Raw genomic sequence first — 12775 nt, forward strand, 5'->3', positions numbered from 1 at the left:
ATCCAGCCCATGGACCAGAAGTTGATATTAAACGTTAAGGCTGCATTCTCTGCAAAGAACTTTAAACTCCTGAACGACTGTACCAACACCAAGGATGAGTTGCGTAACCTTCTGAGTGGCACTGATAGCGAGAGCGAGGACGAGGATCCATAACAAGAGTTGGCGGAGCATGAAGTGCAAGTCAAACAGTTTTGGAAAATGTTTAACGTCAAGAAAGCTGTTGATTTCTTGGTGGAGGCATGGGGGCAGCTGTCTGTGACAACGATTCGTCACGCGTGGTGGCATGTGTTGCAGGGTATCCCAGGTGGGAGGCAGAGTCAAGCGGTGGCTGGAGAGGTTCAATCTGTTGCTGTGGCATTGGACATTGTAAGAGAAGCTGCACAGCGTGTTACAGCTGCAGGCTTCTCCGAGACCACCAACGACGACATCATGGAGGTAATCAGGGATCCTGAGGTGACTGCTGACGAGAAGCTGGAAGACGATGATGTCAGTGAAGATGCAGGAGGTGCGGCAGCCCGAGAAGAACACAAGTTAACGCATGGTAATGTAAAGGATGCCATCGAGTTTGCCAAGAAACTCAAGTTCGTCCTTTCCAACGACCCTGACGATCACCGCTATGAAGTCTTCAGTAACCATCTGTTGCAAACTATGGAGCCGTACATCACAATGTATCACGAACACATCAACACTAGCCATCAGCGTAACATCACTGACTTCTTCGCCCGCAACCCACCACAGCCAACCCAAGCCAGTGACAGTGATGACTTTGAGGGGTTTGTCACGGAGGCCCTGACAACTATGGTGGACAGTGATGGTGATTCACCTGAGGGCCAGTAATCTGCTCTCTGTCACGGAACCAGACCCCATCCTGGTATGCCGACCCATCTCTTCTACTAACTTAAGCGATAAACCTTGATTTTTCTTTTACATGGTACAGTATATTATTCTCTTATTGATATTTCTATTCTATATTATGTGTGAGTGCATACCATCATAAATTTATGATAACATTTTTACTACAACGTACGTATTGTGTGGCAAAAAGTGGAGTTTGGGGGTCGGCCCAGTCTCTATTTCAATTAATCCCATATGTTCCGTTACTTCATTTACGCGTTTCTCGTTTTACGCGGTACTCCACGGGTTCAATTGACCGCATAAATGAAGACTATACTGTTTATGTATATAGTGTGTTTAAAAAAGAATTGGCATACTTAACTGGTGTTACAAGTAAATAGTTTAGTTGGTACAAAACTAAGGACGTGTTCAATCCTTCAGCTTCTTAATATGGAGTGGTGGAGCTGCTGCAGTGTGGTGACCTGTGTGGCCTGCTGCTAGCGACCTAGCTAGCTGGGATAGTGTGTTACCTCGATAAGATTTGTGTGTGCCACTAGCCCACTACAGCAACTTTTCAACATAGTGCTCACACCCTCGATGATGGGTGCGGCCTCCAGTGTAACCCCATGTACATGAAGTCCAGTTGGCCCGAGTCGCCAAGTGACACCAGGCCCCACCTTTACCAGCCATGACTCATATTTTGTATGGTCTCCTTAATATGCTGTCACTATTTTTAATTTATTATTGTTAATACATTTCTGTTTTTATACTTATTTTTATTTTTCCTTTGGTACAATCATTCATAGTTAATCGATAAAGGCCGAGTTAATCATAACACTGGGGAACAATATTCAACTTTTTGTCAGTTGCATACATTTTGAGACCTGTTTCTGGGTAAATTGAGGTCACTGATTTCAAATATGGCACCGGTTTTTTTCTATCGGGTCTAGTTTTGTTGCGGTGAGTTACCTACCATTTACTACTATATATAGTTAGACTACCATATACTACTGCTAAAAATCTAAACCAGCACACAGAGAGGAATTACCAAACACGTAGAATTAATTTTTAATTACTTTTATTTACCTTGACAAGCATATTTTGGATTCATCAGCTGCTTTTGTGAACTATGCCAGATTTATTCAGGCACAAACTTGCGTTTAATGGACTGTCTTGAATATCGCCTCTCAGTGCAGTCTCGCTGAATGCTCCAGCAATAGTCCGCCATCATGTGAATGTCCCAGCGACCTTGATACCTGTCTTCCATGACTTTGATATCCTGGTGAAAGCGTTCACCTTGCTCATCACTCACGTCCCCCAAGTTTGCCGGAAACAGTTCAAGATGACTGTTCAGGAAATGCATCTCAATGCTCATGTTGCAACCTAACACATGGAAACTTTCCATCAAAGATTCAACGAGCTTTTTATAGTCCTCTGATTTCCTGTTTCCAAGAAAGTTCCTTACAACAGAAACGAATGCTCCCCATGCATTTCTCTCAACATCAGTCATGGATTGAGTGAAGGCTTGGTCTTTAATCAGCGTCCTAATTTGAGGGCCGTCGAAAATACCTGCTTTGAGTTTTTCTAGCGTTAAACCAGGGAACACTTCACACAGATACTTAAAACAGTCACTGTCAGTATCGAGCGCCTTGACAAACTGTTTCATAAGGCCCAGCTTGATGTGAAGGGGCGGGAAAACAATTTTTTCACGTTCCACTAGGGGTTCATAAATGATGTTCTTTTCCCCAACATTGAGGCTTTCCCTAACTGGCCATTCCTTCTGAATCCAGTGTCTGTCTTTGGCTCTGCTGTCCCAGAGGCAGATAAAGCAAGGAAATTTTGTATACCCACCTTGCTGTCCTAGCAAAAAATTGACCATTTTTAGATCAACACAGATGATCCATTTGTGTTCTTCATATTTGAGTAGCTCCAAAACCGTTTTGATGTGTTCATATTTTTCTTTCAGGTGTACTGAGTGTCCTATGGTTATTGCGCCAAAGATGTTGCCTATATGTAATAAAACACACTTCAGACTCCGCTTAGAGCTATCTATAAAGAGGCGCCACTCTTTCGGATCATAACCTGGAGCTCCCATCGCGGTGACTAATCCAGAAATATCACATTTCAAATTTAGAATCAAAGAACTGTAAGAGGTTCTTTTCTCTGTTGCGAAAGAATGTTACCTTTGTGTCTATTTTCAGCAAGTTTTTATCTTTTAACCGTGAAGCCAACAATTCTGACAGCTTTTTAGACAGACCCAGATCTCGAACTAAGTCATTGAGTTCTGCTTGGCTAAATGTTTGCGGTTCTGTTGATATGCCTGCAAAATCTGAGTCACTATTTCTGTTAGTTGACTCCACTGTGACCTCAGTGTCATATTCACTGTCAGATTCAACGGAAGCAAGTTGAGTGAAGATAGGCTTTGGAACATCATCTGAATGGGGCACAGGCCTGATTGCTGAATCTAGACCTGATCTGCACAAACGAATGCCATTTTCAGAATCTGTGACCTCAAATCTACCAGAATCAAGTGTCAGAACTCATGCAACTCATGCGAAGATCTCACAACCTTTAACGAACACCTTGACAAGCTTAACACCCACTACCTGCATCTGCTGCTTGTGAGCATCTGTTTAATCATGCTGGGCTTATTATTTAATGAATTTATTACACCCCAGGGGGCGACAAGCTTAGTCACAAGACCATGCGCACAGACACTAATACAGTACATTGGTACTCATGTCTTGTAAGACACGCTATGACTTGTGATATGGAGACAATATTGATATGATTTAAGGACAATGGGAGTTAGCATCCATCAAAGTGTCAGTAGTGTACAAGAATTAATTCTCAAGTTTACAGGAAGAGAAGCGCAGGTCATGCCCCACCTCAGATACTTGCCAGATAGGTCTGTATCCTAACCTAATGTGAGCAGAGACAACCTCAGGTCTGCAGACCATAAGTCCACGTTGGCGATACTTGTGTGGATAAGGAAGAAAGTGATTATAGTGTTCGATGAATATATTTTCAGCTTGTTCACTATCCCTGTGATGGACTGTTAGGAGAAGAGCGGCTCAACTCTCACTTGTAGTAGGTCATGATGGGCTTATATTTAGGCGTAAAAGATCCTGATTGGACAACCATAATTTCAAGAATCGGTAATTGATTACTCTCACTAGAAAGATTTGCAAATAAACATGTGTAATGCTGTGTCTTTTATTATTATCTTTAGTTAATTAGTTTTTTATAATTTACTGTGGATTTATTTTCATATTTGAGAAAAATTAAAATTTTGTTACTTTTTACTTTCAGTACTCGAGTACTTTATGAATGAGATACTTTTTTACTTCTACTTGAGTAACATTTTGCCACTGTAACAATACATTTACTTAAGTAACAAAGTCCGGTAGTTTTTACAAATCTGCTGTGAAGTGAGCAGTGTAACAATGAAAATGTCTGGCAAGCATTTTACTCGCCATCTTTCAGGCCAGGACGAAGGCTACACCTCCAGTCCCCACTCATCAGACTCCTCCTAAGTCTGTTTGAGACTCAGGTTGATGTCTCCACTTCACCTTAAAGAGTCCCCTTCGCCTTTAAAGGGACATGTGATAATGACCAAACTTGTTCTAAATCATGTGGTGAGTGTTGCTTAATTTTGTGTTGTAGTGCTCGTAGTATTCTATGATTTTTTATTCAGTGATACATGTGGATGTCCGACTGGCCTGGAACCTATCCCAATGAACCTCATGTTATAATGAACCTGATTTACGATATTTCAACCTGCGATTGGGTTTTCTGGAACCTAACCCCATTGCAAATAGAGATTTACATGTACAGTAGAATCCCAGCTATCTGGTACCTATGGTGAATGAGAGGTGTTGGATAAAGAGTTTTTACGGTTAGATGAAACTCGCTCTTAGGATCCCCCAATAAATCCTTCAACGCAGTCGTACAGGCTGACCTCGCAAATCCTTATCTCAGAAAAATGGATTTCTTTAACAGTTATTCCATTCTATATAAACAATGTGGCTTATAAAGAAAGAAAATATAATATAAAACTATAAAATGAGGAGCATGTGTGTGAATATTTGGGAAGTTAACATGAGTGTACTAGGCACTGGGCTACAACTAAGTCACAGACTCGCCAGCCAGGCTGCCGTGTACATTGTTACTTGTAATGAATCTACAGTATAGAAGTTATTGAAAATCATTACAATATTCTAATATGGCTTAGAAATAAATAAAATGTAATATAAAACAAAAAAAATTAAAAGTATGAGTGTGTGTATGTGTGAGAAGTCATTATGTGTGGAGGCAGTTTCAGCCAAGGCCTTGTTTTTAACTACATAGTGGACTTGCCGGCCTCGTATATTGTTACTTGTAATAAGACTAAAAAAGTCGTTGAAAAATCATTACACTAATCTAATGCGGCTTAGAAATGCCGAAAATATAATATAAAATTATAAAATAAGAAAAATGAAGAGCATGGGTGTGTATGCGTGTGGAGGTGGTGGGCTATAACTGTATGGCCGCACTCCCAATGTGATGTCATGGCATTCACAGGTCTATGAGTCAACTGGTTGACTGCTTGGCTGAAGTGAGTTGTGTCGCCCAGAGGGTGGTTTGAGTGTGGAAGGAGCTATTTTTGTACATAATTATGTGCTATTGTATTTTATGATATGCTTGTATCGATTTTATTGTTTATCATAGCAATAAAAACAGCAGCTCATCCCCATTGCACGTGGCATTCAAACTTAAGATACTAGCTGATTTCGGAGGAATTTTAATTTTTAGTATTTCATTTTGGTGCCACTTAGTTGAATCTACTGGTTGCTCAGATACTGGATAACTGGGATTCTACTGTAGAAACAGGAAGAGATGTTTTTGTCCTGAGTTAAACTCAGGACAAAAACATCCTTACTCAGTGATCACATGGCTAGGATTAGGACTAAGTAAAAATTGTAGGCTTATGTTGTAACCAAACAGCTGACAGGGGAGATGTATATTGCATATGAGGCTACAACAAACAATTTCTGCTTTAAATGGCAACTTCTATCACTAATAATCCTTCTCAGGCCTCTGCATGAGAGGTACAGTAGGTGTAACTAATTTTCTAACTTGACATAAACTGCTACCACCCAGTGTTAGTCTCCAAGTATTCAATGACCAATTAACGGGTCTATTTGGGTTACCAGTGTGAAGGTATTAGCTTGTACAGTATAGTGTACCCAATATAAGAGAAACATTATTTTAATTATATTATTATGATACAGTAGAACGTCGATATAACACGAGATACGTTCTAAGAGAGGTCACTTTAAACCGAATTCGCACTAAATCAAAGTGTTGTGTCAATGGAATAATTTAGTTTGGTACTTGAGAGAAACACAAAATACTAAAAAGACTGAGAGTCTACCCAGATGCACCTGAGCCCATCTCCTAGAATAAACAAAACATTGTTTTTTGTAGTATTATGTAAAAACAAACACTCATAAATCAACACAACTAAATTTATGGGATGTGAAATGATCTGTTTACTAGCGATCAGCTGATGGGAAGATGGGGGGGGGAGAGGTGTGGTGATATGTTTGACAGTTGATGACAAGGTCTAGTGCTTATTCATTTATCTGTCCTTAAGAGTGACTTTAAGTTTTTCTCTTATAAAATGTCACTGAACTGACCTGGGAGAATATAATTAACATTGCTGGAATTCTTATAAGATAGTGATAGTTTGAATATATACATGCTATGGTTTGCATTAGACATACAAATTTTAGTTCTAACTAATTTTATTACAAAAGGCTAAAAATTGTATCTCTTGTGCAAAATATATGATGTTTCTATTCAAATTATTTGCTGTCTTTCAAGGATTCTAGCAATGCAAATTATATTCTCCTAACTTTAGTCTGTGATATTATATAAGATAAAAACTGTAAGCCTAAAAAACCAAACCCCGGCTGGGAAGATGGGGGGAGGGAGGGAGGGGTGACAGTGACATGTTTGACAGTTGGGGCCGAAGGTCTAGTGAAGTATTTATTTGTTTATTTATGTCCTTTAGATTGATTATTGTTTTTTTCTTATAAAATGTCACAGAAGTGACCGGGGAGAATATAATTTACATTGCTGGAATTCTTATAAGATAGTGATTAATTTGAAAATAATGATGCCATAGCTTGCACTTGACAAAAATTTTAGTAATCATTTAGTACATTATTTTGAGTACATGTACAGTACAGCTCTGCCCTTAGGACAGTCTAGCGTACCCAGAGAAACATTAGGCGGGAATTTTAAAATATGATGCACCAGATTGACTTTCGCAAAATAGGAAAGATTCACTTTTAATTAAAACATTGTCCTTAATTGCGGGTGTCGCTTTAAATCAATAATCTTAAATTGAATCGCTTTAAATCGACGTTCTACTGTATAAACCATTTCAATCAACAACCCAGCAAGAGCTTCTGCATAAGTAATCCCTAGGGAAACACCTGAGTTGAATTCAATATAAACATATATTCTTACCTTGAAAAAGTGGACTAGAAAAGTAATTGTGGAGGTTGACAGAGGCTCACACCTTTTCTGTGATGTGTCTGTCAATATAGCAGCCAGCACATCCAGACACAGCAGCTGTTGTTCTCCAGAGAGGTGAGACCAAGAGACCTCTACAATGTCTTTGCTGCACAGAAGCAACTCCAGACAGAATAAAACAAAGCAAGAGTATTGACTCTCATTCACATACAGGGACAGTAACTTGTTTACAATGACCTTCACCTGATTATTCCTGTGTCAAGCAATAAGAGAGAAAAATAAAGATGACAATGATTTTTCCTTGTGATGGGAGTTATAGTATATAACCAACTCTTTAATAGTAAAAGAATGTGAGGGATATGCATCAAGAAATTCATAATAGAACATTTCATTAGATATGGAAGTTACAGGGTTTAATATACAGGCAGTCCCCGGGTTATGAACAAGTTCTGTTCCTAGGGGCATTCTGAAGTCGAAAATGCACGTAAGTTGAAACAAATGCTACAGTTTGTGCATATCGTACTTACGGAACAATGCTTAAAATCCTTATATCCATCCAAAATCACTTAATTTAAGAGAAAAGAAGAAATATACTAAGGAAATACAGTAAATGAAAGTAAAAATTAAGTCATCAGGTAAATAAAATACTGTAAATTTAAAGTTCAACCCCGTTCGTATTGATGAATGTTTGTAAGTCAGACATTCGTATTCCTGGGAATACCGTATATACTCGTGTATAGTTCGAGTTTTTAAGACCAAATTTTTAGGCAAAAAATTGGGGGTCGTCCTATACATGCGTAATAGTTTTGTTAGGTTGAACCCGTGCATGATGGGAAGGGCGAGGAGCAACTTTTAGCTTCAGACATGAAAAATATTTACCATTTACTGCCAGTAAACAATGGAAATGTAAAATATGTACCAATTAGTAATGAAAAGTTGTGCAGTTCCTTCAGTAACTGAAGCTCACCAACTTACAATAGGCTAAATTACCTTACAACGTGCTTTCAGTAGTCTATGTTGAAGTTCTTAGCACAGGCTAACTTATTATATCATATACGGTATCACAGTTCTCATTGATCTACAAAAAATACTGGTAATAAAAACCTTTTCGATATTTCACACTTAATATAATACCCGGTAATCTACTTCACCCTTCTATTGTTTACAACGACGCTTGACGCACCACCAGCTGTATCAGCTAGACGGTACACGTGTTTTTCGAATCGTTTTCAGTTAAAAAACTGTTACATCACATGTATATTTTACCTTAACTGTGCCTGAATGAATATGTTCTCGGAAATAAATAGTAGTTTTGCTGAAACGTGATGTAAAATAGGATAAAATACATGACGAAAACAAAAGATTTTACCTAACCTTCCGATGTTCAAGAGAAGTTACTCGTTTTTTAATAGTTTTTGGTTAAAATACTGTTATATTACAATGATATTCTATTCATACTGTGCTTGATATAATACATTCACGGAAATGTAACATTTTTGCTGAAATTACGTACGTATTACAGTGGAAAGTGGGATAAAATCGTGACGAAAACAATGACTTTGAAATATAATGCAATATTAACCCCTAAATCGGTTAATTCGGACAATCGGCTAAAACGGACACCCTTCCCCCCCTATTAGTCCGAATTAACGAGGGTCGACTGTATACACAGTAATATCTCCGTTAACCAGAATCCCTCTTTAACTGGAACTCTCCGATAGCCGGAATATAAATTTTATTGGAAAATTGTTCCCAAAGCCTCAATTTTCTGGAAATTTCCTACTTTGGGAACGATTTTCTGAGGGGCACATTCTCTGGAAAATTCTGAGAAAATTTTCCCTGGACCCAAAAAATTCTGAGGATGGGGGATTTTTTCCGACTTTCAGAGATGAATAATTCATCATTCTGGTATATTCCGAGAAAATTCCGGTACCCGTAAGAATTGTGGGGATGGGGTATTACTTTCCAAGTTCGAGAGATTAAGTAATGTGCAATTTCTGGAACTTCTTAGAAGATTTTCCCATTACCCGGAAAATTCCAGGGACGAGGGATTTTTTCCCGGCTTCGAGAGAGTCATCTCGTTGCCCGGAAATCTCTCATTCCTGGAAGTGCTCTGCACCAATTGTTCCAGCTAATGTTTATATCACTGTATATAGATGCCAGGGAGTACCAACAAGATCATACCTGCAGAGTTCTTTTCGTAGGCCCTCCTCTAGAAGGCAATTATGTAGAATCATTGATGCCATTTGAGACACCTGCCAGTCAGGATATCCAAGCAGGTCTCTGGGAGGATATACTTTTTTTTATGTTCAACACTAGTATTGTAATGTTAACAAACAACACACAAGAATCTTATTTTTAACATTATTAACTCACAACAAATTAGAAGTGGTTGATCCAGTTGTTATTGGAGTCAAGCTTCAATTATTTTTGCTGCAATTTTTAAGAGGATAGAAAAAACTTTACCATGATTAATTAGTTTCTAAAATCAAAGACGGTCAGTCAATATACATCATTGTAAAAGAGTTGTCTGATTGTTGGTATAGTATTCAAAACGTCGAGTTTACTCGTTTATGATTTTTTTAAGAAATTAACAATTACAGTAAAACCTCGATTAACCGACCACATATGGGGGGAAGGGGCCGACGGATAATCCAAAAGGTCGGTTAATAATACATAAAGTCTACGGAAATAAAACATACATTTTCAAAGTACCTTTCCCTAACCTACCTCATTTAATTCCCTCTATTCATTTTTGTTCATTTGCCATTCAGATTTAAAAAGAATTTGCTTTAAAACATTAACCACTTTAGTAAATAAATATGAACCAGCACAGAAACCGTGAAAAAAAAATGGAAAAGTCAAGGAACATAATTATATCATCACAAAAATTGTGACCAAGTCCCAGGTTGCTCAAGTGACTTTCTGCCTCATTTACACACACTTCCAGGGTCTCAATTGTTTCTCTTACTATTCACAACACAATATACATACAGGTACATTGTTTCTCACTCGATTTTTTTTTTCATTTTTGCATTTCTTTATGGTTCTTTATGACTATTATTATTATTATTAGCATTAGCATTATTAATATTATTACATTATCGCCCCCCAGGCCCTGATGTGGGACAGTGACCTGTGCCCGGGTGGGCTAATCCCGTAATTTTTTTTTTTTTTTAGGGTTCGGGATTGACGGTTAATCCGAAAGTCGGTTAATTGAGGGTCGGTTAATCGAGGTTTTACTGTATTTTCCTTTAGTTGTATTACAAAACCTGTCATTTATAATAGACGGCTGGTCAACACTAGACTTTAAGACACAAAGTTATTTAATCATTATTAAAAGAACTTCAATGTGTTATATTTACTTTGTTTGAGTCATTCAATTACAGTACTGTACAGTACTTTTGACACTTTTATGGTGGCAGAGATTTTTTTGAAACACCATCTCTCATCACACAATTGACCATTAACCCTTATACCCCGGGTGACGTTCCAGAACGAGCACTTTTCCCGCCACTGTTTAAATGCCCAGCGCTGGTTATCAGGTTCCATTGTGACTATTTGCCTGTCACACGACACGCTCGGCCACAGGGAGGCTTCCTGAATGTAAGTACCGTACCTACATACTTATGTCGTTTCATTTTCATTGTTTGTCCACTTTATCATGTTGTATCAAAGTAATACAGTAATATCTCCGATAGCCAGAATCCCTCAAACCCGGAACTCTCTGATAGCTGGAGTACAGTACAATACTTTTTGTACAATGGTAAATTTGGCAATGGCTAAGCTTACCAGCCACCTACTCTCCTCCCAGTAGAGAGTTCTGGGTGAAAATAGTGCCTTATTACTCGACCTGTCATGTAATTTTGACATCAAATTAATAATTATACATAGTATTTTTTCTAATGTCCAATATTTTATATTAACCATGATAAAACACACCATAAGAGGCTGATCATTGGTGAAAAGGGGAATACCTGCCTCCCTGCCAGCACCTTGCATCCCCCTACTTTCTCCCTGCCTCCGTCCAACTCAGTGTCTCACACAAAAAATTCTATGTATGATGTGGAGTTGGGGTATTAATTAATGAATAATAAATAACAATATTGTATTGTTAATGACAGTACAGTACAGTAGTTTGATGAATAGTAGTGACAATTGTAGTATGCTACTATTCATCAAACAACTGTCATTGATGATACAATATTGCTTATTTATTTATTAATTAATACCACATCAAATCAAGACATCCCCATATTGTATGACATATATTTATGTGTGGTTAACTATGTGGTGGTGAATTAAAAGATCAGCTGTTGAGGAACTTAGCTCTTGGCAACACTGGTGCATGTTATCACTCCTTTCCACACACAACTCTCTAATCAGCAGGGGTGCAGTGCTGCCGGTGTAGCAGCCCACATTAACTCCCCGCCAAACTATACCCGGGGTTACAGCCCAGGCTATATTATACCCCGGGGTATAATTTGGGTTAGCTTAGACTATACCTCTCTAGTCCTGATTATATCTCCTTGTGTTTTTCATAAATAAGTCTGTATTTCAATGTCCAGAGTTTTTTTCCATCATAATTTATATATTTTGGGGCTTGCAGCTCCTGACGAGAGTTACTACCACTCTCTGTAATCCATGAACCTATCTAGCCTCCTTTTAAAACTCTCCAGCGTTCCAGCACTTACTACAAAGTTGCTAAGCTTATTCCACTCGTCCACCACCCTATTTGTGAACCAGATCCTTCCTATCTCCCTCCTAAACCTAAACTTATCCAACTTAAATCTGTTGCTACGAGTCCTACCCTGCTCGGATATTATAAGAACTTTATCTATATCCCTTTTAATGATTCCTTTCACCCACTTAAATACTTCTATCATATCTCCCCCGCACTCTTCATCTTTCTAGGGAATGCAAGTTTAGTTTCCTTAACCTATCTTGATATGGAGGGTTTCTAAGTCCCGGAATCATTTTTGTCATTCTTCGCTGCACCGACTCCTGTGAATTGATATCCATTCTATAATAAGGGCACCAGAACTGAACCGCATAATCGAGGTGCAGCCTGACTAGCACAAGATATTGTTGCAATAAGACCTCTCCACTCTTATTACTTAAACTTCTAGATATAAAACCCAATACACTGTACTCTGTTTGCCTTATTTCGAACATTGGCCTCTTTCACAAGTCGACTTCTCTAGGTTGATGTTGTTAAGGCTGTATACATTGACAGTATTTGTTCTTCCAATATTAAGTGCGCTGCACTTGCTGGTGTTGAATTTCATTTGCCATTTTTCTGACCACTCCTGCAGTTTATTTAAATCCTCCTGTAGTGCATTTGCATCCTGCCCTGAATTAATCTGCCGCCCTATTTTGGTGTCATCCGCAAACTTGCTTATGTCACTGCTGATCC

General features: G+C 38.5%; 1 protein-coding gene across 8 annotated transcripts in view; it reads right to left on the reverse strand.

The window, feature by feature from the left end:
* LOC121873155 (ataxin-10-like) overlaps positions 1–12775 on the reverse strand; it is a 95468-nt gene that overhangs the window by 50670 nt on the left and 32023 nt on the right. For 7 of the 8 annotated variants that reach the window (XM_042376476.1, XM_042376472.1, XM_042376477.1 and 4 more), the window contains 2 exons: positions 9544–9642; positions 7354–7612 (listed from right to left, as the gene is read on the reverse strand). In XM_042376476.1, the coding sequence (XP_042232410.1) occupies positions 7354–7612; positions 9544–9642 (358 nt within the window). The remainder of the gene's footprint in view (positions 1–7353; positions 7613–9543; positions 9643–12775) is intronic. The other variant, XM_042376478.1, reaches the window with a different exon arrangement.

This window comes from Homarus americanus, unplaced genomic scaffold, assembly GCF_018991925.1.
Source record: "Homarus americanus isolate GMGI-L3 unplaced genomic scaffold, GMGI_Hamer_2.0 scaffold32929, whole genome shotgun sequence".
NCBI classification, from domain to species: domain Eukaryota; kingdom Metazoa; phylum Arthropoda; class Malacostraca; order Decapoda; family Nephropidae; genus Homarus; species Homarus americanus.